At 40.9% G+C, this 27,310-nt stretch overlaps 1 protein-coding gene across 4 annotated transcripts in view; it reads left to right on the top strand.

The window, feature by feature from the left end:
- Positions 1-27,310, top strand: part of LPAR1 (lysophosphatidic acid receptor 1) — a 77,106-nt gene that overhangs the window by 17,568 nt on the left and 32,228 nt on the right. For all 4 annotated transcript variants that reach the window (XM_055699273.1, XM_055699270.1, XM_055699272.1 and 1 more), the window contains 2 exons: positions 6,978-7,147; positions 18,651-19,398. In XM_055699273.1, coding sequence (XP_055555248.1) covers positions 7,088-7,147; positions 18,651-19,398 — 808 coding nt within the window. In that variant the 5' untranslated portion in view covers positions 6,978-7,087. The remainder of the gene's footprint in view (positions 1-6,977; positions 7,148-18,650; positions 19,399-27,310) is intronic.

Consider the following 27,310-nt stretch of genomic DNA (forward strand, 5'->3'; position numbering starts at 1 on the left):
AATTATCCAGGTAGAAATTGATGCTGTTGGATTAACCCACTCAGCCTGCAAAAGAAAAGGTCTGATGTCTTAAACAGCATCTGGCAAAGAACTGACATTTAATCTCAAAGGGAATTAACCACAGATTACTGCAAAGAAATGATTAGGTCATTTCTCCACCAGGACAGGGAGTTGATGGAAAAATGTTTCTGGGTATAGATTGATTTCCAGTTGCAATTTGGGCAACTGTACGTGCTGTGTTTTTGGGGATGAGGTATTACTTAAGCATCTTTTACTCTGTGTAGTTATTGCCTGTCTTTGTGCATGCAAAAAAGGATTTGTTGCCCATGTGTGAAGTGCTAGCATAACAGCAGGATGGAAAACTCACCTTGTTCCCTGTGACGACCTCAGTTTCTTCTGCAGAAGGGAATGAGTAAAGTTTTGTTGCATCTTAAGTCTGTCCTTGATCTCCAACTGAAAAAAATGGCCAATTTCTTAGGGCTGGTTGTAACTTCAGTGATAGTCACTCTCACTAACGGGAGAGGGCAGAGATCATCAAGTATGTTTTACTCTGGTTTTTGGGTGGGGTTTTTTTTCAGCATTTGCAAGGTAGAGATCTCCAATAGTTGTGTCTGAACCTTCCCCTGTATTAGCAAACTCCAGTAAAACCTAGCTTTCTAGACAGTGAAGCTGGACTCAAGAAACATCTAGCTTTACTGGCAGAGGCTGTTTCCAGGGGGGGGTGATGGTACAGCAAAGGAAGCAGAGAGACATTGTCCCTTTCCTCTGGCACTCCCCTTCCAGGCTTCAATGACCCTTCAGTAAAACCTCACAAATCCATTTTCACAGTTCATTTATTCATTCTGATTAAGATCTTCCAAATGGGCAAGATGCTATAGCTCCATAGCTCTTTAAAGCAGTCTGTCCAGTCACTAGAGGCAACAGATGGGAAGGCTTTGGGATGAGGCACATTTGTACAACTGGCCTTCACTGGGGCAACAGAGGGTAGTGTTCCGTGTGCTGTAATAACAGATGTAACTTGGGCAATTTGTTGGTAGTTGGCCTGAAGCCATGCTGAATAGTTGCATCCACTTCCTACTATGATGTATATGAACAGTGGTACAACCCAGTCAGAGCTCACATCAGTCCCTGTGACGTCAGAAATGATAATCTTCTTCCATGCTATTATCGACAAAATGACTTCCAATTCCAGCAGTGTAACTTCAGATTCACTGCTGGTAAAGCTGTTTCGTCAGTACCATATACTAGATCTAGCCCAGGACTTACTGCTGTAGTAATAGATGTTGCTGTGGTGGGAGCCTTTATCCTGTTTTCAGGAGAGGGGGATGAGGTGAAAGAGTCGGGCTGACAGCAACGAAGCTGCAGAATTTGTACAGTAAAATGTGTGTATTCAAATTTGGCAGGGACAGTTAATTTTGTGTCAGCTTCCAAATTGTTCTGATGCATCTGCTGAAAGGGGAGATGTCCTTCCTGAGACATCAGAAATTTGATGGGGAGAAGGTAGGGAAAGAGTCTCATTAAGTGGAAGAGTTGTTGCTGTTGTTTAGAAGGACTTTAGGGCAAGAGTATAACAATGGGCGGCACCATCTGTCTGGAAATCTCTTTTATTTCTTTTCTGCTTCTTTTACCCAATACTGAATCACAGCTATTAACTTACTGCAGCTCTTTCAACTGCTGAGCAAGTTGACACCGGGCACAGGAGGTTATCTTCATTTGCAGGCAGAACACACCCTGGAACAGAGAGAGAGGGCAGAATTGGGAGGAAATACGGATTGTAGAGATCATAACTGCTTCAGTTAGTTCACTTTGTCCTTATGCTTTGGCGGGTCATCGAGTAAAGTTTCACATGTCTTATGCCTCTCCTTCTGCACATTTATTTGTCAAAGTACACCACGTAACAAACTCACTTCCAACATTCAGCAGTCTGGTTCTTGATACAAAACAAGATGTTTGCTGAAACGCCACTCCAGACATACCATGCAAGGGAAGAGGAGTAAAGTCCTGAGGTGACAGGACAGGGAAGTAGCATACGGCTTTCCCCCTCATTTTAACCAGTAATGAACTGAAGAATGGTGAGAAGGGATTGGGGGGGGGGGGGGGGGGGGGCAGGAGGAGAAAAATTGAGTGCTGTGTTTATGCAAAGGCTTGCTGAAACAAACTGTTTCAAAGAAGTCAATGCTAACAGAGTTTGGATCACCTTGCAATTTCAGGGAGATAAAGAGCTTCTTATCTGTATTTCTGTGATGTGGTTTGCCCTTTGCCAGTTTGCTAAAACTATCATTTCACAGTTGCAGGTACCTCTGCTCACCTTCAAAATCGTGTTGACACATCCTAGGTTTTTTTTAGGATTTTTAATCAATTTGTTTGAAGTATACGTCAATAAAAGTTTTGGTGTTCTGAAAAAATTATTTGTGACTTTTCAAACAGGTTTAAGCTAGTGAATTGCATTTCTGTGAGGATGTACATATGCTGTTCAAAGTGACAGCATCAGAGGCGGTGAAGGTTTTACCTAAAGTAGCATAAGGACTCAAAAGAGGTAGTATCTTTCTATTAGGAAGAAAATCTAGTGCTCTGTAACTTGCAATAGCAAGTCCAGATTTTTGCAATAATTTCTAGCAGTCACTGTAGTAAAGGAAGGAGTAACAGTAAAGCCTCTTCTTTTCTTAGATGCATGAAATTGAAACCAATTTTTCTGCCTTTCATTTTTATTTTCTTACATGATAGAAAATGCATCTGTAGTTATTCTTTTATTAGCTCAGTGGTTACTGGGAGCAGAAAAAACACCTCCATAAGTCCATAGCAGATAACTAAAAATTCATGTTATCACCATCGGTTTAACAAGTGGTAAAATGAAGCAGTAGACCCACCAAGTCATTGCTGTTGCTGTTCCCTGGATGGTGTTTGTTTGCCTTTTTGCCTTGTAAGGCTGCGTGGTGGAGTCACAGAGGTTTTTTTTGTGTGTTGAACAAACTAATGCTTAAAAGCGATGGTTGTTTAGTGAAAGAGGCTGCTGGAGGTGAGTGATGCCAGGTGATGACTTTTGGATGGCAAGACTTCAGATGCCATGTGAAATCTGGAATGTCTCTGAAGTGACATCTGGAAGTGGGACACTTAGGCGATCATCTTATTTTCTCATCTTTTTGCATTTTGTTCTGTTTTATTTTCCTTGATGGGTTTACAGGTCCTATCCATCTGGGATCAATAAGAACTTCAAACTGTTCTCTGAGAAACTGTAAGTTAGGCTTTCATTCACTACAGGTGTGCAGGGAGGGTAGCTTTGTTTAGCTAAGTCACATTTAACACTTCATGGCCCTACCAATCAGCATCTTCAGAGTCATGTAACCCAGAAAACTGAGGTCTGTGAAGTCAAGCCATGATACCAAAAGAGTCTGATACGGGTGCAAGAAACCAAAGCTGAAAGGTAGGAATGATGCAGGACACCTGAAATTCTCTGACACAAGAGACAGACACAAATTGTGAAAATCCAATTTGCCTTTCAGTCCCAGCACCTTACTCTAGATGAGGCCCAGATGAGATACACAGTAATGCAGAAATTGTTGGTATTACTGTATCACTCCTGATATTTGCAGATCACAAGGTACTGTGCAAGAAACTGGGGAGGAATAAGGGGTAATAATTTTTGTCATTAAAATGGATTTTCCAGAAGCAGTTCCTTCAAGATGATGCTTCTGTAATATGTGATTGCATTTCTCCTAACTACTCCACGTAATAACAAAACTGCACTGTTCCCCTTCTCTGTGGTCTCAGAGAGCTAATCCAGTAATCGTGGTGCTTAATGATAGCATGTCAGAAAGCAGTATGTTTTTGGTGAGGGTGTGTTCCTGCTCTGCATATTAGATATAAGCTACTCTGCTGAGTGTCAGCTGATTATTTTTTCCCCTCAGTTAACCAAAAACTCAATGTATTACTACAGATGATTTTCTAAATGCTGTAGTTTATTACAATGAAACATAGTTTCTTAGAGATAACTCGCCTTAACAGAGGATAAGAAATTTTATAATCTTCATTTTACAAATTTTTGATACAGATCCAATGTGTTTCCCAGCTTGCAGTTCTGCAGATGCATTCAGTAAAGACAGCAGCGTCTGTGAAGAGTATGTAGGGTGGTACTGACATGCGACACCTGCAGTTTCAGTGTCTGGGAATAATACCTGTGAATCTACTTCCAAATTTTGGTGTTTTGGTTTTGGTTTTTTTGGGTTTTTGTGGGTTTGTTTTTTTTTCCCCAGTTACTTTTAGTGCAGCAAGCCATCAAAATCTCATTAGTAAGGAGCCACTCCTGTGCTTGTGCATTTCAGGCTTTCTTTTTAATAGAGATTACATTTTCTGTCATTAATGCCCTTTCGTAAAGTTCATTTGAGGATCCTATTCCCTTTATTCACAGTTCTTGAAAAACACGGGGCTGCACCCTGAACTCACACGGGTATTAAGTTAGAAGCCACCTTTGTTTGCTTGAATGGAGCCAGTCTGTTTTTGCACTGCTGTGAAAGCACAGTCCTCTTTGTACTTCGTTACTGCTGAAGAAGATGGGGCGGTTCGGGAGCCAGGGGAGAGTGCTTTTAGTATAGTCCAACCTGTTTTCAGCTGGAATGCTTTTAGAAGCTTAATGATTTGGCAGAAGGTCCTAATTATTGTGTAGGTTGTGTTCAGGTGGTTGAGAAGCAAGACGCATGCAGAAGACCCTTCCCTTTTCAAGGCGAATTGAGGTATCAGTGCAATATCAGCAATAAAAATACAGCTAAGTGCAGAAGGAAAAATGTAGAATGGTCATAGGCTAAGGAGATTTTATGGTGAAAAATTACTACAGACAAATCTCTCATCTGCATTAAAGTGCTCATTAAATTTTATGGGGTTAAGCTTTTTCTGGCATTTGTGTTCTACCTGGAGTACACAGAACTAGCTAAAGGCTGAGGAGACCTGTTTGTTTGGTTTGGTGTTTTTTTTTCTTTAGATATTTTTTTTCTTCTATTCTGTGATGCTCCCTAGTAAAAATTATGATTTCCTCTCCTTTTCATATGTGGCCAACAGGATTCTAAGTGTACCTTTTGATTTTGGTCTAGTATTCCCTAAAGTCTGCTTTATCAGTACTTTTTTCCCCATCTTCATTATCCAGGAGTGGCAGTGTTTCAGGATTAAGAGAATAAAATTTAAAAGAAACTAACAGTGAGATGCTGTAAAGTAGGTACAGTGACACAGAAGAACACAAACAAAAAGGTCTTCTGAGTTCTTATATTTGTGACAGCTGGCTAGACAGTGATGAAATGTGTTGGTTGAGGATCTTGAGGCTGTTGATGGAGTTTTACTGAAAATCACTCTCTTCTTGGCCAGATAGTCAGAAAAGCAGTTTCAAGTTGATGCTATGTGTTTCCTTCATCTGTCATGCACTGTACGAAAAGCAGTGAATTTCAGAAAAAGGCAAACCTCTGTTTTTTAAAAGAAAAGGGGAAGCCTGAAGGATGTGTAGCTTGGTTCTTCAATTTCCAGTGGAAGACTGCTAAATCTCCATTTTCTGTCCTCTTCAAGAGTATAGTAGAAATTTGGAGCAAGGAGTGGAAAGAATGAAAGGTTACTAGCAAGAAATGAGTAGGAAAGAATAGGGGTCACTGGAAAGCTATATAAAGATGGAAAAAGTGATCCTAGAGCTTGGAAGATGAGACAGCTACATGTGACGTAAGGCATGTGGGGATGTGTTGAAATGTGAGGCAGGCATTTCAAGATGATGCTTTTCAAGAAGGAGGAAAAATTTCCACAGTGGTGTGCAAAGGCTAAGTTTAAATGAATAAAAAAAAAAAAGACATAACTGACTCAGAAAACCATGTGGAGTGCAACTTTCCTACAGCATGATCTGTTCTTTCTTGGCTTCGTAAGCGTTACTGTCGAAAAAAAATGAACCGGTGGCCAGGAAGGTCACTAGCTGTGTCTGTATGACTACACCATGGTCTCAGTTAGAAAGATTAGTTAGGTTTGACACCATTTTTGGTGCATTTGTTGGATGCTGAATACACTTAGCGTGTGTGGTTTTCTGCCATGACTTACAGAATAGGAACTGGTAGATACTGAGAGCAATAGGTGTCTCTGCAAAATCCTTTCTGTGGTGGCTAACTTGTGGGTGGTGTTTTATATGTCTGACCTGACTGGGGGGAGAAAACTGCAGTAGCCTTAGTCCAGAATTTTTAAATGGGATTAACTTCTTGGCCATTTACCATTTTCTCCCCTTTCGTTTAGTTTTCTTTGCACCAAAGAATAGAAACCTATGGGAAGCTGATCTAACCTTGATAAACATGGTAGTTACAGAAGTAAAATTGGATGAACTGATCAAACTTTACACAGCAATTCAGTATATTTACCTACAGCAAATCTGTCAAAAAAAAAAAACAAAACAGAAACCCAAACCCCAAATATGTATGGTTAAAATAAATCAAGGATAAGGATGTCATAATGTTTAAGTTATTTTTCTTAAGACAGAAGAAAAGTTCATGTGATCACCAAACTGTAAACCAATAGTTGCTGAGGAAATAAATGTATCCTAAATTCCAGCAAGTAATTCCATGAGTACTTTTCTGTGAGGGGTTGGTTTTGTTTTGTTTTGTTTTTTCTGGTGTGTAGGGAAAACAAAAGAACTACAGAAAAAAAAATCCGTTAACACTATTCCAGTGCTCTGTAAGCGACCATCTTTCCTTGCAAATGTGTACAGTCTGTGCATTAGCCTACTTGCTGTTACTCAGTTTGTGTAAATTCTAATTTGTGTGGTCAAGTGAATTGTTTTGTTCTTCTGGACCAAATTCCAGTGTGCCCTTTGAAATTTCTCTGCAAATCTGTTGTGAATCGTCATGCAAGCAAGTTGGGCTGTGCAAAATCACAGGCTGGTTTTTGCAGCAGCCGAGGGGCTTGGGTGTTGACTGCACGTCCAGTTCTTTTGTTACTCTCAACACTTTTTTTTTTTCCCTTCCTACTAGGAGCAAATGCCAGCATGACTAGGGTCTGAGGAAGTGCTTCTGTGTTCCTACCACGGGTTTGCGGGTGCAGAGGAAGGGTGCAAAGGACAGCAGGGATATTTTGAGCTACTATGGATATCCCCACTGATTTGGTGCCGTCCTCCATGATGTCCCAACCTGAGGTAATTGAGGTGAGTAGACCACAATGAAACTGGCAACTAAACTGACTGAACCTCTTTCCTATTTCCTCATTGAATCCTAGATCTTTCTCCTGTCTCACTTCTAAAATTCCCTCTGTGACTCAGCTGAAATATTGTATTAGACAGTCATCACTTGCTAAAAATGTTGTCCTATTTTGACACATGACATTATTTTACTATTTGTAGAAGAAAATATATGGCAAAATACAGTCCTCATTGACTCCATGTAGGTGATCCCTGCGCTATGGTTCATTTTTTTACTGTGCCTAGTGAATACAAAATAGAAGAAGGTCATACTGTGGTTCAGTTGAAATAATGCCACAGGAAATTTCAGTTTCAGTGTTCTTATCAGGAAAGCTAAAGTTTTAAGCTGAAAGCAGTAATAAAATTAATAATGTACTTACAATTACTAACACACTAATCTTGCTATCATGAATCAAAGTGTGTGTTTCAGGCTTGATATTTATAAATACTAAAGTGATTTCTTCAGCTCCACGTACTGAACACCAAGTACTTGTGTCTTTCTGGTGAAGTATGTATTACAAACAGAAAGAGCTGTTAATAACAATCAAGATTTCATCTCAGAAAAGCATTTTTCAAAATCCCTTTGACTTTATAGAGATCCAAGTGTCTGTTACATCCTTAACAGTTCTAAGTTCTACATTTTACTGTAGAAGGCACCACAATTGCTTAAGGCAGATGTCAGATAACAGGAGATTTTATGTTTACTTTGCTTTTGTTTGTTGGCTGAAGATTCTTTGGCTCAGGAGACTATACCTCTTAGCAATCTGCACTAAGAAGTGCAGTAGTTCAGAAATCTCTCGACCCTGTGAATTTACAAAGACCATGTTCACTAGTAGGTGGTGATGTGAAGTGAGCTGAACCCAAAATCCGCTCTGGAGAAACTTCTTTGTCCTCCTCATTCTCCTGTGTTTCATATGGAGAGCTAGCATATTTTAGAAGTATGTTTGTTGCTTTCCAAGTCTCTGTCCCTTTTAGGGTCAGGAGAAGGATTTTGGGTCTTTACAGCAGAACAGAATACCTAGTTGGAGGTGGATGCTGTATGCTTGTAGCCCAGGCTGTCTAGCTGCTTTCTCCCTTTCTGGAGAAAGACTCCCCCAGGGGATCTCCTCATGTGCCCTGAAAGGCACTTGAACCCCCTGCCTCCACGGGTTGTCTCTTCAGACCCTTCTTTATATATGAGAAATTTGTGTATCTAAGGATTGCTGGTAAGGATAAATGCCTTTTTGAAAAGAAAATAAGTCAACTGTGGTGCGAGAATGAGTGGAAGAAAAGCTGTCACTTGTAAAGGACTTGATGATCAGCACAGTCACCACTCTGTTGTACTTGTGGTTCAACAAATACATGTGTCCTGTGACTGCAGGGAGTTTCTGCTGATTAAATCCTGCCATGGACTTGCATCACTAGACCCAAGGTCAGAGATAAATGGATGATTCTGGTCATTGACTTGTAATCTGAACAGCTGCCCTTCTACGCATGTGTTTTAGAGATTATGCATCAATAATGTTTGACTTAGGAGCTGAAAAGAAGTAGCAACAGGAAGAAAAGACTTGTATCTCAGTGTGGGAGATTGTCATAGAACAATGCCGTTCTCTCAAGCTCATGCATAAAAATGGACTTTCATCGTTAGATGGAGGTATTGAAGTAAAGCACTTTTCAGACTGGGACTGCATGAGCTTGCCTTTCCCATTTGTGGTAGCATACAAATGAATTTTGGGTATAGTTTATAAAACTGTATTCATTAAAACACCTTTTTTTTTTCCTGGGGTGCATTGTTTTGCCTTTTAAAACAGAGCAGATGCTACAGTGTGCTGCAGAAGACATTTAGAGACTAATGTTTCAGGGAAGGATTTTATTTTTTTTAACTTGGAAGTAGCCTTGCATGCCTTTTGCATGAGCTAGATGGCATCTCAGAAGAAGTGTTTTGCTACTTAAAAAAAGATTAAAGATAAAGAAAGTTTAAAGTTTTCTCTTAAAACTTTCTTTTGGCATTGCCAGAATAATTGGTTTCCTTCACATTTGGTCAATTTAATCTTAGAAGTAAATATTATCTATTTTATATACACATGTACATATATCTACGTGTGTATATGCATATCAGTAATAAATATTCCTCTGCCTACCATAAGTCCTTTAACTGCACAGGTCAAAAAGGAATAGACTCTTATTGGCCATAAAGGAGAATCCCAGATACCTCAGCAGGCTCTTTTGCAATCTGAAGCCCACCATGACAGGTTTTCACTTGGGCTTCAATCCTACAGATGTATGTGGTGGCACCACAATAAGTTCCTGCTAATTTAATTGCAAATGGTATCTTACTCAAGCTTTGCCTTCTGAGTCAGGTAACAAAAGATACACATCTTGAGAAAGTTTTTTAAAGTCCCTTCTGGATACCAGGTGGGAAATTGTTACTGTTTTAAAATATTCTTATTGCTAGCATGCCACTATAGAAACTGCTTTTGGTGCTTTCTGCAACCCTCTACTGAAGCAACACATTGTCCATAGTCATGTCTCTTCGTACCCTCCCTACATACTGACCTGTCTGAAGCTCTTTGCTCCTGTCTTCTTTCCCCGCCCAGCATCCTGTTAACAGGCATAAGCTGTGATTAAGAGCACAGAATTAAGGCATCTTGGTCATGTTTAAATGTGAAGGATAAGTAAAGTTTCAGGGTAGTTTAGCTATCCATAGCTGAAATCTGCAATAGAAAACCATTCTGGGACACCATCCACAATATGTCAAAGAAGTCAATGAAATGAAAACTTTCAAGAATATGCTTTGAGTTTTTGGCAACAAGCTTTTATTGTAAGGCAGAGTCTAGTGGTTTCAGAACGGATAAGTCATTCTGCTCTTAAAGAGAGAGAAACAAAATGTAACAAAACTTCTTGACTTTTAAGTTGGGGATATTTTGTGGTACACATGACTTCATACCTCAGCTATGTGTAAGCAAAATTATGTCATTAGAAACCTGATTAGTCTGATAATGCAGTAAGTGGAAAGTTAAATAATTCTGTGAGAAGCATTTAGCATCCCAGAGGGCTTTGCTGTTTGCAAAAAGGAAACATGACAAGTGATGATCTAAACTGATTAATGTACTCTGTAAAGTGATTAGTATCTTCTTTCTTTGTGAATGGCATGAGATGAATTCTGCACTAAAACCTTTGAAGAAGAAATTATTTGAGCTCCAGTTGCTTAATGAACCAGGGACTTCCAACAGTGCTTTAGAAATGCTTAAAACAAGAAAACAACAAAAATTCATCATTTTCTCTTTGCTTTTGCCAGCAGTGGATCCTACCAGCCAAATACTAGAAGTAAATGAGTACATTGAAATAACTGCTTTGCAGCTGTTTCTAAGAGAAATCCAGAGCAGTTTCCATTATAGTGGCCTCTCATTGCTATGTGGTTACCAGAGCCAAAAACCACTTCTCCTGCTCTGGGCCACTGAATGCTTACCTATTTTTCCCTTCTTTTTGTTTGAATTGGAGTGGAAGAGATTTAAACTACCCTTACCACAGGATGGTTATCCTCAGTAGCTTTTTTTCCCTCTTTATAATGATGCTTGAGAACAAGTTTTTATGGAGTCACCCCTTTACCTAACAAAGGCCAACACGATTTGCATTTTGGATTTGGTGCCCAATTCTGCATCAACAAATGGGTGATTTTTTTTTTTTTTCTCCCCTTCTAGGTGAGTAAACAAATTAACCTTTCTACCAAAACAAACCTGTGGTGGTGGTGAACAAGGTAAACGAGAACAAAAGGAAGTGATGAGACTGGAAGTAGTCATTTGTGATCAGAGCTATATCCATCCAGTTACAGGCGTCATAGGGAATGGGTTTTTTTAATCTTACACTAGAGGAGATTACCAGGAGTTCAAAAGAGATCTCTGTTTTGCTCGAAGTAGACCAATACTGCCTTATAGGCAGCTGCTCAGTACTGTATGAACAAGTTACTGGTAGAGAACCCATTGCTGCCAGAGCTCTGAGAAATATTTTTCTATATTCTGTTTATATGTTTCACAAAACAGTGCATCAAAGCAAAAGAAACACAAACTGTCTAATGTATATTTCAAGAAAAAATTATTTGCCATGGTAAACACAGAATAGCCATCTTATTTCCATTTGGAAATCTCAGTTTCCAGTCCAAAATGAAATTTACTGTGCTCATTAACATAATTTTGAATAAGCATTTTGTTTGTAGGCTAAGCTCTCCCAAGTGCTCACACTGCTGGTTTGCTTCACAAGGAGTAATGGAAGCTGTGCCCTGGAGGTGCAAGTAGCCCCAGTAACCTACAGCATTTTGTCCACATAAAAGGCCAGTCTTTCAGCCGCTATAGCCAAGAATTAATTCCCAGCTTGGCTTACTGAGCACCAAACTGGACCCAAAGGATGCATGAAAGTTCACTTCCATGTTAGAGGTGTTAGAGGCGCAGATCTTTTTTCCCTTCCCATTTCTTCCACTCCTGTGGATTCTAAAGTGACACAGATAGAGGACTGTGTGCTGCACCCCTCTCCAGAAAGCTCTTCCTGGGACTGGGGTCTTTGGGAAAGGTCTGTCCTGTGCTGCACTTGTCCTGCACAGCAGCCTTCAAGGGGTTTGCAGCAGGTCAGATGCCTGGCTGTGATGTTGAGAGTGAGGCAGGTAGGCATTGGGAGTGTGAGCTGGGCAAGATGGTGGAGAAGCCTAGTCTGCATCATGACACAGACTTCTTTTGAAGATGTAAGAGGTGGAGTATTTCAGTCACTAAATTAAGCGATGGACTACAATTGTCTTCCTCTATCTCCCACAAAGCTGGGAAATGTTGAGCCTACAGCTGTGTTTGGCTACTGCTTGTGTAGCTCAGCCTGTCATGAAAGCTCTCTCAGAAGAAAATGAAGCTTGCAGGGCTTGCAGAAGCCCTTTCTATACTCTGTATGGGACATTTAGGCTCAACTACCTGATTTGGGTTCAACATGCCCTATCGTGTCTCTCCTAGCGGCAAAGCAAATTAGCTTTTTTTGCAGTACCTCCATGTTGCAGTGGTGGCCTCCCTTCAAGATGAGCTTGAATGGTGGAGATGGGGTGACAGAGAAGTGCTGTTTGGTCTGGGAAAAAAAAAAAATCTAATATTCAAAGTGTTTAAGCCACGCTAGCAAAGTAAGTGGGATGTGACGATGTAGAACTATGCTCTGATTCAAACATTTGCTCCTCAACTAGAAAATGTTCATTAGAACATGTAGGTAGTGCTGGCTAGCAATGCAGCTCACCTGAAAATGTGGAAAAGGAGGAACAACACAGCAGTGTCTGAATTATTGGGTAGGTTGCTGGAGGGATGAGTTCACTGTCTTTCATTGGGTATTTTTCCCAACTCTTCTAGCTTTCTAATTTCTTGAAACTCCTTTTGCTTGCAGAATTCTGCAGTGAAAGAGACTTCATGTGCATGTGCTTGTGCATGCATGCTTCCTTTCTGTAGCAGTACCAAGTGCTGCCTCTGTGGGTTCAACTTTTGTAATCTGCAGTGCTGTTGGGCCAGCTCAGTGTTGCTCCTGACCATCACTACTCTTCAATAATGCTCTTGTGTTTGAATAGCGAATTTCATGGCTCCTGATTTATCTGTCCTGAAAAGCTGTAGGGCTGAGTCGAGGTATTTCAGACTTGATAGTTACCCTGGCATCTTCCAGAAGAAAGGTATTTTTGGAGTTTGCTGGATTTCCTGCTTTCACTCATGCCTTTTTTTTTTTTTTTTTTAGCCCATGGAAACTATTTTTGAACTTGCTTTTGTAGTAGTCAACAGTGAATAAGCAGTAGAGAAGGTCAACACCCTCCCTGATTTTATAGTCAGTCTGTGGAGGTCTTAATCATAGTTTCCAACAGGATCTGTGTCACTTGTGAATTATACCTTTCAGTAGTAAAATTGCTTCTTTTTCTGGTATTGCTGGTGTCTGGATCTCTTCGGTACACTGAGTGGCTAGATAGGTTGAGGTTACTCTTTCCAGGTATAAGACACTGAACTGAGAAGTTCTGTTTCTAGTAGTTGGGACACTTGTTAGATCTGAGACTCCATAGTAATACAGTTTACAACAAAAGCATCCTAAAAATGATTTAATACGGTAGCTATTGCCACACTGTCCCTAAGCTTTATCATGTCACAGCAGAGTTAAAAGGATCCCTTATTGTACAAGTTTTTCGTTAAGTGTTGAACAATTACTTCGGAAGATGCAATTCTGAAAAGAATATGTGAGAAGCTGTTGTGTCTTGGTGGTAGGGTTTCATACTTTCATTGTGCAGAGGAGATTGTATCTGTACATAGGCATAGTAGGCATAAGGCTATAATTAATCAGGACCCTTGCCTTGAGACTTTCTGATTTTTTAATTATTTTTTTATTTTACTTGAACTTTGGGTAAATGCCTCCTAAACTTTTACTTTAAAGTAAACACTGTCTTTTCCCCTTTGTTTTTAAACTTATTCTTTTTCTTTGTGCAGTTTGAACAATAGTTTGTGTTTTTCATTAGATAATGGAGAAATTTTTTGTTGCAACTTGGAATTTTTTTCTCATCTGTTACAACTTTATTTTCATAAAACCCATGGTTTTGCAGCTGTGGGTTAAGAAAGTATTTACGTATTGAGTCAATTATTCCTATACTTACTTGCTTATGCTTATATTAAAATATTCTTAATTGATACTCTTATTTGGGGATTTTGAAGTTGGTGCTTCCCCAGAGTTTTTCAGCTCTAGCCTTCCTGGTATATTGGTAAACTTCAGAGTATTTATGTAAACTGAAGGCAGTGTTACTGCTTTTCCAGTCACTGCAGCGCTAAATGTAAGGGTGTAAGACACCTCTTGCTGTTTTGGAGTCCTAGTCCATCATTCCTAACTTTGCATTTCCCCTGAAATGTTTTCTGGATTTCTGGTGGCACTAAGAATGCTAAATATTATTTTTAGGATCCAATACTAGCTACCTCAGAAATAAAATCTCATCCTGTACAGAATGAGTATCCTCAGAGTCCTGCAAACTTGAAGGAGACTGCATGCAAGTTGCATGACTTCTCAAAATTGTGGTCGCTGACTTGTACTTGGCATTTCATTGCGTACAAAATTATAATCTCCCTCAGATTTCCTTGCCAAATAAATTGCTTTTCATCTCCTGTTTGCATTCTGGGTAAGAAAACAGCAGCATGTCAAGGTTAGTTCAGTAAAGGGAGGGGGGGGGGGGAAAAAGAGGAGCAGACTGTGTTCAGAGAGCTTAGGGTCAAAATATTTTTAAGAATTTTCTTGGATATGGAATAAGTTTTGTGGTTTCCAAGTTTTAAAAGCTCTGTAGAAGCGAGACCTTAGTATTCTAAGAATGTTCAGTTCTGTTTCTCTCAGTAAGAAATACACTTGTGCATGCGGGGGTGGAGGTGGGGTGTGAGCGTCCTCTTTTCTTTTTCTGTTTTTTGTTAGGTGGACTGAGGAACTCAGCAAACACTTGGATTGTAGTGGGGTTTGTAAACTGATCATTTGCCCCTCAGGCACCTTGTGCTAACTAAATGCTTCATTTAGACGGTATCAATCAGCAGTGTTTGAAAACTTGGTGGTGTTTGTTTTCCACCCTAAGCATCTCTCCACGCACAGACCTCACCAGGTGGGCTGTCACTCACCTCTTAGCTGGCAGGATTCAGAGATCCCCTCTCGCCTTCCCACTCCAGGCAGCCAGTACCTTCTCCATTCTGATCCTTTCCCAAGAGGGAAGAGGTGGGTAAGGGCCTGCTCACTTAAGAACATCCCACAGGCAAGCTGCTCCATGTCTTGGATCCAGATCCTCACCCCACTCTTTAAGCTGTGATGGAGAAGTGGGACAGCAGCGAGACAAATCAAACACAAAACACTCTGAAGATGTTTGCATGGGTTTTTCTTCCCAGTCTCCCCACTGCCACCCCAGTGGCTTGGTTCCATACCACCAAAGGAGAGGAACCAAGAGGATGAGTATAGCATGTAGCGGCTGGAAAGGCCAGTGCCAAGGTGATGTCTGGTCACAGGAGGACTTGGTTTTGACTATAGAAGCAGAGCAAGGTTTATTTATTAAGTCCTGGTGCCAAATTTCCTGGTCTGTGTGTACTATGTTGTGGTTATAACTACGTCATACAAATATTAAGAGGTTTAACTCCATGTGCTCAGGACTTTCTTGTTCTTTTGTTTAGGACAACTGTGTCTTGAGTGTTAAATCAACCTCACGTGGTTAGAGGAGGCTTTGTGTTTAGCCTGCTATTACTCCATTTTGCTTTATCTGTCTTGTTGCTTTATAATCCAGACCTTTCTTTTCTCTACAGGGATGTGTCCTAGAGGTTCAGTTAACATGGGCAATTTGCAGCTCAGTTTGTTTTAAACTTCTGTTGAGATATTCTAAATGGATGAGGTAAATCTCAGGGCATTGCACATCTGGCTTACCCAGGCAATGAAACACACTGAGTGAAACTTCAGGAAATTAAAATATAAACTTCCCTGCCCCTTTTCCTGCAGGGGCAGGAGAGGGGATGAGTCTGCCTGCTTGGATGGCTGTTATGGTATGTTAACACTTTCGGTACTCGGAGATATGTTGTGTTTCTCTCCCGCTTGAGCCTTTCCAGTCAGATAGCAGCATCATAGGTAAATGCAATGCCTTGGGATTTGTACATTCATGACCTGGGAGATCAAAACCTTCCTGTAAGATATATGCTGGCATCTGAGAAAGCTGGTCATCTGAAATTCCCCTGTTAGAACTTTTGTCAGCAAACTATCTCTTCTGCACTTCTTTCCCTTGGGACTGAAAAGATTGTTTTTAAAAGAGTTCCCAGGTTTTAAATTAGCACACCTTAAAAACAAAACTTCTCCAAGATCCCTTATGCAAACAGAGCATTTTGTTCCTGTGTCTTCAAAATGAGAAGAGAAGCAGTGACCCTCATGCTATTCCTCCAAGATTGCTGCAGTGCTGTCGTGCTTTTAAATAGAACAAGTCTAACTGTAATGTTTTACATACTCATGTGTGTTGCATACACTCAGCCCTGGCTTGGCATTTTGTGAGGAAGACAAGATATTTTTTATCATATCTTATTTCATATTTCATGTGAAAAGGCTGGGGAAAATATTACAAAATAAGGGAATAATTCACATTCTAAACCCACTTGCAAAACAAAGCCACACAATCACCTTTTTTTTTTTTTTTATGTGTATCTACCACAATTTAAGTTTCTGAATTAAAAATGTGTTGTCAGGTGTAGCTGGCCTCTGCCTACAGGAGCAACTGTGGAGCAGGAATAGTTACATATGGGCAGCAGCCATCTGAAAGGAATTTAGATGGACAAATATATAGACAAAGAGAGAATTTAGTCAGGAATGCAAAAGTCCCCACTAGATCCTGGAGTCCTGACCTCCTCCATAATTCAGACTGCAAGACTGCATCCAGGTATTCCTACAGAAAGCAAAGAAACCAGGGCATTCACATAATTAATGCAGATGTTGGCAAGCTTTTATAAGGGCCACTAATTCATTCGTATGACTTCCTCTCTCCCTCAAGGGTTCCTATACTTGACCTGTTATTACCACGTGGTCTTTAAACAAAGAATTAAAGCCAGATGTCTTGTAGCTAGGTTCCCCTTTAAGTATCCTTTATAAATTGTTTTTTCTGTACAACAGAAAAATCTTACATGAGAACTTTTTAAAATTCTTAAATAATTAAGGCTGAAAGGTTTCTAACCTGAGAGTTGATGTATCCTAGAGGAACAATAAAAGTTTTATAGTCACTGTGCTGAGAAATACTGTTTACTCTAGCTTTTTATTATCCTGGGTCTGCAAATGTTTCTGATCAGTGTTTGTGTTGGAGGTAAAATCATTCTAAAAAAGACCTTTTTCTTTAACATAAGTCTAAATGTCATGTAATGCACTTCGGATATAGGTGGAAAGTTTTGTATATTGCTTTATTGAAATTAGCTTAATTGTGTTGACAAACAGATGGAAATAAAATGAAACAGAAACAGCTCTGGGTAATTCTAAGGAAATCTTTATCAGATACTATTTTCACTCAAGTCCAGTTACTAATTCTGTTTCCCAGTTCGGTACATCTTGGTTTCAACATGAAGGTTAGGTTAGCTGTAGCATTTCCTGCAGAACGGCTGGAGCTGTCCAAAACATAGTTTTTTGTTCGCATGCTTTAATGGGAAGAAATTCTCATCCTTTCTTCTTGTTGTTCTGTTCTTTGATTGGTCTTATTACCTGGTTTCTTGCTAAAATTGGTTGTCTTCTTGTAAAAATTCAAATTTAGTGGAGTTTCACAGCCATAAAAGTAGGGTGTCAGAGCCAAGTCTCCTGGGTCTCTTTAGAAAGAGACTTTTTTGACGTTATTTTCTTGGTTTGGGGCTTTTTTAATTATTATTATTACATCTTTGTGGTTAAGCTGTGCCAAACAGGGAACCAGGATGTCATTCAGAGGGTTTCTTTTTCTAAGTTTTGCCTTTTGGGAATTGCACCTTGAGTAACTGATTATAAGTGAGGAAGGAAGCTCGTTAAGCATTTTCTTGTTAGCTAACAGCTTTAAGCAAAACTTCCACATTGTGGTGGAGTATAAGGCTTGTATTTGCACCTGTAGCTGTGCTCAGCTGAGTACTCTGCGAGGAAAATAAATTGTGTATTCCCTAACATAGCCGTAACAATACTTAATGCAAGAAATAAGGCTTGATGCTTTTAACACTGGTTAAGTTGAATACTGTTTTTCTGATTTCTTGCTTTGCTCCTATTTCAAATTGGTATAAGCCAGTTTAGATGAGTTATATTTCTAACCCTGATTTGAAATTTGGCTGATGAAAAAAAGAATGCTTGCAGAAATACACTGATATGCTTCTGTTGTTTGTAAATGCACTGCATGTTTTATGGACATGGCTCCCAGCCCTGGCAATTCTGTCTTGGAGCATATTGATGATCTTAGTCTAGGGTATTCTTCCCAGTTTTTAAGACAGAACAACAAGGAATGCCCCTGATGGAGATGTGAATGAATCAAAACCTGCTAGGGTATGTAATCCACTTCTTCTCCTCTTTGAGAAGTACTTCTTTTAACACCACTCCAGCCAAACAACAGTTTTATGCACTGATAATGTAAATAAGGTGCCCTGTAACAACGTTAACTTTTCCTACAAATTGCATGCCCTTCTTTTTAAGTGAATTTTCAGCAGGTCTGCTTAGCCAGAAGCTCATTTGCAGTGCAATTTACAACTACGTCAGAAATCGTGCTAGCTCCCAGAGCAGATGGAACCATTTCTGGATGTTTCTAATCTGGTTGCTGTTACTGGACTCCTCAGAGCAATTGTTTGCGAGTTGTGGAATGTCATTTGGTCTGAACAAATGAATTTGTTCTGAAGTGTGTTCCCTTCCTGTCCCCCTCCCTGCTCTCTGCGCGTGTCTTGTCCATGGAAGCAATCATATGTTTTCAGTTCTGATGTCATTCTTTTTTTTCTCTCTGTTGGTTTTTTCCTCCCCTCTCTTCTTTCAGTCCACAGCCATGAGCGAACCACAGTGTTACTACAATGAAACCATTGCCTTCTTTTATAACCGAAGTGGAAAATATCTAGCCACGGAATGGAACACTGTCAGCAAACTTGTAATGGGACTGGGGATTACCGTCTGCATCTTCATAATGCTGGCCAATCTCTTGGTTATGGTGGCTATTTATGTCAACCGCCGATTCCACTTTCCTATTTATTACTTAATGGCCAACTTAGCTGCTGCGGACTTCTTTGCAGGGCTGGCCTACTTTTACTTAATGTTCAACACAGGACCCAACACTAGAAGACTGACTGTAAGCACCTGGCTTCTCCGTCAGGGTCTCATTGACACTAGCCTGACAGCTTCTGTAGCCAATTTGTTGGCCATCGCTATTGAGCGGCACATAACGGTTTTCCGAATGCAGCTACATACTCGGATGAGCAACCGGCGAGTCGTGGTCGTAATTGTTGTAATCTGGACTATGGCCATCGTCATGGGCGCCATACCAAGTGTTGGATGGAACTGCATTTGTGACATCACTCACTGCTCCAACATGGCACCACTCTATAGTGACTCCTACCTGGTCTTCTGGGCTATTTTCAACCTGGTCACTTTTGTGGTCATGGTAGTCCTATATGCTCATATCTTTGGGTATGTCCGCCAAAGGACTATGAGAATGTCCAGGCACAGTTCTGGACCCCGCAGGAATCGGGACACCATGATGAGCCTCCTGAAGACTGTGGTCATTGTGCTTGGTAAGTGCTTTATTTGCCTCCCCTGTTCTCCCCCCTCTGTTTCTTATCAGGAGATTTCAGTAATGCATGTCCAGCTTCTGGGAGTTCAGCAGCATTTGGAAGACACTACGAGAGGTGGTGGTAAATAGAACTCCCAGCATTCATTACTGTGTTTGGACTAGAAATTTTATTTATGGAAGTGGGCATAAGAGACTTGGCCACTCAGCTCTGTGACATGAAACTGATGAAAATCCCGAGCCTCGAGATGTAAGCAGCAATGCAGTTTTAAAACCTGTTGTAGCAGCCTGTACTGTGCAGTGTTGGCTCTTTTGTCTTTGAAGATGCCAAATGACTGCAACCTTAAAATAGTACAGGGAAGGCTCAGTCTTCCACTGAAGTACCTCTCACTTCCTTTTTGCCAGCCAAAAGCTGTCGTGTGTATTCAGGCAGTGCACTTGCATTTCAAGAACAGTGAGGGGCTACAGGCTACTGAAGAAAAAGGGTTTGCATTTTAAGCAGGGCTGCGTGTACAGTTTGCTCAGGTCATTAATATTTGGCACATCTGAGCACTTGACAACTTTCTAATGCAGAAAAGTAGCATATGAGGCACTGGTGTGCTTCAGCACACTGCTCAGGAGGTGCCTGAACTTCAGGGCCTGGAAAACAGGGAAACGTGAGGCAAATGTCATGACACACTTTGGAGTCAGAAGGTTCCTGTCTTTCTGTGAATTGCTGTATTTGTTTTTTGTCTGGGACTCCCAATTTTCTTATGCAAAAGCATGGCTTGGATGCTGGGTACCATTCCCTGGTGATGTTCTTTGCAGTTTATCCTGCTCGTTGTTGCCACACATAATAGCGAGCTGCAGGCAGGCAGGGATGGTGCTAGTTTTCTCTTTGTCCCAACCTGTGTTCCCACCCATGAGGTCCTCCAGCACTGTACACAGGTCTCTTGGGACCCTAGTACCCTGTTGTATGGTGAAGTTGCCCTAGTAGTCCATAAATAGCCCCAGTTCTTGCTTTGACATCCTGATTTCTATGGCTTTACACTGTGACTTGTGGTTTTTTAGCAGTTTCTGTCTACACAAACACAGCAGAACAGTTGCAGAGATTTGATGTGAGTCACTGTGTCAACTCATATGTTAGTTTAAGAATGTACATGTTACTCTTGGACCTAGTGATTAGTTTTGTAACCAGAACATGAACTGTGTAGTTGACTAACCTGTTCAGCCATTGGTAAGATGTATTCCTACATGCCTGCTCTTCTCTTTAGGGAAAGAATCTCTGTGAGTTTTGCAAGGGAGGCTGTAGTGGTGGGTAAAACCTCTCCTGACTGCCTGGTGTTTTGGAAATCTGTCCTGTCCCACCTCCATGATCCTCCTTGCAGAAGGCAAGAGGAGGTTAAGAACACAAAGAAAATTCATGTTTTGCAGTCTGCTTTCTAGGAAGTAGATCCTTGTTTTCCCTCCTGAAGGAATTGCTGTTCATACAGCAGTGGAGTATTTCCTGTGAGGTGAAAAACTAGCTCAGATGTTAAAAAAAAAAAAAAAAAAATAGTTGGGAAATAGTAAGCATTCATACCAGTGCAATGCAGAGTTATAGGAATAAAAAAGTAGTCACTGAATAAACAGTACATGGCAGCTAATCGCAGGCATTCCCAGTATGGGACTAGAGATATGTATGCAGCAGGAAAGTGAGATAGTGACTGCACCCTTCTCTGTTCTCCTATGAGCAGAGGTCACAGGGAAGATCACCCAGTGTGGCCACAGCAGTGATGTGTACAAACAACATCAAGTAGCCCTTTTTCCCCCCCCAATAAGTACCTTATTTTTCCCAGGTATTATTCTGGAAACAGTGGAACAATTCCAGAGGTTAAGTAGCTTTAGCCAAACTAAAGGTGACTCAAGTTTGGGTGCTGATGTAGTTCATTAATAACTTGATTCCTCATTGGGGCTATCTGGAGTAAGATTTTTTTCAGGACTGCAGGTAGCACATGTTGAAGCTCTCTTCAAAAGTCAAACAGGACCTTGCTTCTGGTGCAGTTAAGTTCATTCAGTATCGTGCACATGCTCTGCTTTAGCACCTCTGCTAATCTGCACAAAACTCCATTTACAAAGAGAGGTAACATATTACTTTATTAAATTGGTTTGAGGAAAATAAAGGCGTTCCCAGGCTGTGACATGTGTCATCCTGTATTCGAATCTCCCACTTTGGTATTATTTTGAAAATTGACTTTTTTGTTTGGGTTTTGGTTTGGTGTTCAGTATTTTTCCCTCCCAGAGTAGTATGGTTTCTTTGGTTAGAGGAGGTCAGTCATAGGGCTATATGTAAAGAAGCAGCAATGCTTTCACTGCCTTACTACCTGTGAGTCATGGTTGTAAGATAAAGGTAGCTGGCAAGTACCTGTGGGTTTGTTGTGGATTAGGTTTTTTGGCTTTTTTAATAAATAAAAGAAAAAAAAAAAAAGCCTGAACTCAAGAAGCAAGCCTAGGGGCAACCACAGGGACTTTTGTGAGGTTCAATGTTTGTGCATCAGGGAGTTAAGCAGACTGCTAAATAAACCCTGAGAAATGTTTGTCAGTTGCCATCAGCTGATGAGTGCTGTCCCATATTACTGGATTTGCACTTCCAGTGAAGGATTGTTTTATGGTTCTAAAGAAAAAAAAAAAATGTTAAGCGTCCCTTCAAAGCACTGGTTAGACAGTAGCTCAGCTTGGAGTAGACAGTGCTGTCAGCCTGTTGATCAGGCCAGTGTCCTGGTATTCTGGTGCCGCTTGCGGTATGCTTGTAAGTGTGGCTTGCAGTTTTCACAAACAGAAAATGTAATTTCAAGTGCCATATTTCTGAGTGCCCTCTTGCAAAGGTAGTCAATACATACCACTGCAAGTTTATCTGCTTCAGTTTTGGGAAAGGCAGAAATGGTGAGTGTCTTAGGCTGCTGGGAGCAACTTGCTGAATGCTTATGTCCTGCAATCTCTCTTTTTTTTCTGCATCAGTGAACCTCGATGACACAGAGGAAAAGACACCCTGCCTTTCTTAATGGTGCAGATCAGGGTAATATGTTGCTGTTTGAGGCAGAAAGCACCATTTTGCTGGAGGGGAGATGGGGAAAGGAAGTGTTTCAGTTTATTCTTAAGAACCCTCTCCCGTCTCTCCTGCCCCGCAGCTGAGTGGGGAAGGGAGCTTATGTGTGTCAGCTCACTTAGCCAGGAGGAGGCAGTTCATTCTGGAGGAGAGGGAGGGTGGCTTGGGAACCAAGGAAAAACAGAGCTAGGAGTCTGGAGTAAACCTATGAGCATTGGCAGAGGCAGGCAAACTGGTCCTCATCTTAGGATCATTGTTAAAATGCTGCTTAGCCATAAGTAACCCCCTTGTGACTTGGGCAGCAATGAACTGTTCGTTTGACTTTTAAACTTCCATAAACGGCCATCCTGAAGTTCTCCTGCTGGCTGTACTCCCGGGCAAAGCCTCGCTTCTGCAAGCGGAAGAACATCTTTTCCCCTGTCCCCATCCACTCTGTGTTTCAGAGGGCAGGAGGGGGAGGGAAGTAACACAAGAGCTTCTTGTTCGTTAGCTGCCCAGCACTGCCCGCCCTCCTCACGCCTTGCTCCACGAGGAGAAGAGCCGCCCCGAAGGGGGTGCAGTCCTCTGGACGCGATGCTGTCAGCGTGTGCGGGGTGGACGCCAGCCGCCGCTGACAAGAGGGTGATTGTGTGGGAGGACTACGGGCGCTTGATGCCCTGGCTGGAACGGTCGGGATCTGGCACACTGCGTCATCCCGCAGAGCGGGTGGGATGCTGAATCCTAGGAACAAGTCATAAGCAGAGAGCAGATTTTTTTTTTTTTTTCTTTTCATGCCCTTTTGGGTTTTTTTCTTGAATAAAATATTTCAAACAGAAGGAAGTGACTTCATAGTTTAGCCCTTTTTTTCTTTTAACAAGGCTGCTTTTGAAATCTTTCGAAAGTAACAAGGAACATAAAGCTCCTTCTCTGGAGCACGCCTTCCCTTTGCACTGGGGCTAAGGCAGGACTGAACTGTGTTAACACACATAGCCATAAAATCTGGTTGGGTTTGGCTTGCAGCTCAATGACACTTTGCCTTTCACCACTACCATGTGTTATGTTTAAATGAGCAATCAAGGGAACAGGCAGAAAGTTGGGTGACAGCTGAAAGTTGGCATCCTCTCTTCCATCCCCCACATTTTCTCATCTTATATTTAAAGGCAAAGCTAAACAGTTTTTCTGGTAGAGGTCATAGTTAAGAGTCTGAATGCATTTGACTTGGCCCAGTGCAGGTTTGGCCCCAAAATGGATGAGAGTAGCTAACTACGGTTTTATAATACTATGGCAAAAGCACTAAGAAAGGATTTCAGAGCTCAGGGCTGGAAAAACTAGCTCTGCTCTGGATTTCCATCGCCTGGAATAAGTCATGAAAGGCTAGTCTTTTGTGGGTTCTTATATACCCACATTTGTAGACAACTACCGGCTTAGATTGTTACTGTTGGAAAGTTACCCTGTATATTTTCTTCCTAAATGCTGGTTAAGCAGCCATCCTTAATTCGTGAGCTCTTGCTTTTGCAATGTGGATAACTGTTCCCCATACCTCCACACGTGTCTTAGGGCATTATTCTCTATTTAGAAGTTAGACTGTGAGATTATGACACCGAGGTTTTATCACTTAATTTTAAATAAGAAGGGTTGTTGCTGCTATTGTTACATGTATTTTACCAGTCCTGCCAATTAGCTTTCTGTTGGGTGAGTTCCCAATAGTATTTGGCCAAAATCAGGCATGCCTGTTGAGCCGAGCACCACAGCTAGCTGCCAGGATGTAGGGAGAGCAAAGAAGGAATTCACAATTGCTTACCCTTTATGTTCCTGGGAACTAAAAAGACACTTGGGCCTTTCCCTCCTGTAAGACCATCCACTTTGTTTGGAGGAATGTGGTTTACTCTGTAAGATTTAGAAATTAATGTGGGCACAGATAAACAAGTGAAGGCTCTTTTTTTATAAACTGTTTTGATTTAAAGGAGTCTCACTGTGTTTGAAGACAGTCCCTTACTTATTATAACGAAGCAATAAATGCAAGGAAAACATCTGGAAGTTCAGTATAAACATCTGGGAGGGTGGAACTGCTCAGCAACAGCTTTTTTCCTGCCCTCTCTGCCACAGTTATGAATTGCATGAGAGACTTATTTTTGTACTTTTGTAGGTTTTCTTTCACATCTAGCTACCAAATGGAAACAGAAAGCAGCAAGTAACTATGGTAATGCACTTGAATGTCAACATGTGCTGTAGCCAGACAGTTAAAGCAAATGAAGTGCATTATTGATAACTTTAACCTTTCTGGGTGATTGACTGATATGCAGCATTTCATGCCAAGATCAAAATCATGAAGTTCTGAGGAGGCACATTTTTTTTAAAACGATGTTTTCAATATCTACTCTGTTTCTTCTGGCACGCAGCTTGCACCTTTTCCTGCTTCCTTTCCTCAAGCAGTAAGAGTGCTTGATTTTCAGTAGAAAATAAAGACGCTCTGAAATAGTGCTACAACCTGAGTGGCAGTACCCTGTGTTTTGCCCCGGGTATATCTTTATGTCCATACCCCTCATGCAGTGTCAGGTGGTTAACTGGGATGGCCTGTCTTTTTCAGCCCCTGAATCATAAGGCTTTGACCTACCTAAGCCTTATTAACTATATTTCACTGGTTACCAGGTTAAGTGATACTGGACCGAGATGAAGATGGTCTTGTCTAGACAGAGCTTAGTCATGTCATCGCTTGAACTTCAGCAGACCTTCCCAGCCCATGTAAAGTTATTCTGGTGGGCCAAAGCAAACATCATCCTTGGTAGCCAAATGCAGCTGGTAAGAGGAACTTTTGGGGAAGCCAGGGTTTACTTCTTAGCCCTGTGACTGGAAGAAGACAACTTCCTTCTCCCTGAAGAGTCCTGCTGGCATGGAGAGAGCTGAGCTCCCCAGCAGCATTTTGCCTGCGATGACTAAGAATGAGGATGACATCTTAACTTTGAGATGTCCTTCCACCAGGCAGCAGTGGCCCCATTTGCAGAAGAGCAGGAACCAGTTGGGTTTCTTTTGCCTGGACATTATTACGTTTTTATTAGAGAGCTGGGCTGGGCAGTGACATCAGGCTGGAGTTCAGATGACAGTAGCACATTTTCACAGCTGCATCTCTGGAAGCGAGGGAGTGAAGTTATAAATATTGGGTTACCCTGTGGTCAACACTGGGGACTCGTTCAGAGTCATCAACCCTGCCTGACCTCTACATCACAGTAATGTTGCTTGTGTATTGATTTAGTTCTGACAGAAAAACAGGGCAATAAATTCTGAAACTGGCACTGGCAATACAAGCCTGAGCATCAATGAGTTTCTGTTCTAGCACACAGGGTGCAGTTATGTGCAGTCCCAGTGTTTTTAGATAAGTATATTTTAAAAGTGCATAAACTGTGAATTTAACACTCAGTCAACTAAACCAGGAAATCGTGGCTGATGACTATAGTCTATATGGAGTGCTCCTCACAGAGGAGGACTAATTGTAGTATTAGTTCTTACTATCATTATAGGGAGAGGGTAGGTTTATAATAAGTGCTTTCAGAGCTGCAATGTAGCAGCAATACTTTCAAGCTGTTAAAATTATTCTCTAAGTATGGTTTGGGGGTTTTTATGGCATAGCTTATCATATAGGATTTTTGATGGTTTTTGATATCTTTCTTTTCATGGAAGTCCTTAGGAGTAGGTGTGATTTCTTCTCAGAAGCTTCCTTGGAGGAAAATAACATGTACAGTTTGGGGTGGGGGTGGCTCCTAGGGCTTGCTGTTACTACTTAAAATATTTTTGGTGTATTTTTCCCATGCATCTTAACAACGTTTTGGCATTGACTTAAAAAATGGCTTACATTCAGCTTACGAGTAGGTGAAACAGAACGGAAGGCTTCATATTATCGCTTATATTTGTTAGAAGGTTTCTTTGTGAAATCTTTAGATTTAATAACAAAAAATAGAATTTTCCTGATGTCTATTTATCCATAACAAGTGGACTAATATTTTTATGTTCATATGTGTAAATATCCATATTCTTATTTTCGTGATAAATATAGCTTGATTACTCTATTAGACAGATCTAGCTCTGTTTTATAAAACAAAGAAAAAATTTCACAAAGAACTGTTAAAAATAAGTTAGGATCTAAGCTATAATCTATATGTAGTTATGCAATGGTTGGAGTGTGTCTTAAATTTAAGACCTTTTGGACTTGCATAGGATGTTTTGTGTTTGCTTCATTTTTTTTAATGCTTCTAGTAAAAGTAATACTGGCTACGTTCTCTGACACTTAACCTGTCTGTCTAAATCTCACTGCTCCCCGATCATTTTTATTGTCACTTATAGTCCTGTAAATGAATTCCAGTTAACCTTTGTGAGTTTTGTCTGGTAGCCCCAAACCAAACCTGTTCCCAGTACTGCTTGGCTGGTGAGGATATTGAACAGAAAAAGAATAAGGAAGCACAGTATTTGAAAATTACAGTGTAGTCAGTTTGTTTGTGTGATAAACCTCGTAAGTAGCTTTCTTTTTTCAAAACCAGCCTGTGCAAGCTCTCCTTGCTAAAGCAGAAGTTACTGGTGCCTTGGATCCAGACAGCTCTTCCTCTGAACCCAGAGCATGGTCGGGTGTGTTGGGAGTCTCATTCTAACAGTTTTGCTTAAATTTCTTCACTGACCCTTCCAATTAAATTTGCTGCATTCCCAGCTAAAGCTTATTATGTCCCTGGTAACTGTCTTTTCTCTGAAGTATTCCAAGTATCCCTGTGTAATTCATTGCTTCACCCTTGGGGAAACCATTTGGAAGTTTCCCCCTTCTTTCCCCCTTCAGTTAAGAATAAGTATTATTTATTTTCACTTGGGTTCCTTTGAAACTGTGCTTTGAGGA

The sequence above is a fragment of the Falco cherrug genome, chromosome Z (assembly GCF_023634085.1).
Source record: "Falco cherrug isolate bFalChe1 chromosome Z, bFalChe1.pri, whole genome shotgun sequence".
In the NCBI taxonomy this organism is placed as follows: domain Eukaryota; kingdom Metazoa; phylum Chordata; class Aves; order Falconiformes; family Falconidae; genus Falco; species Falco cherrug.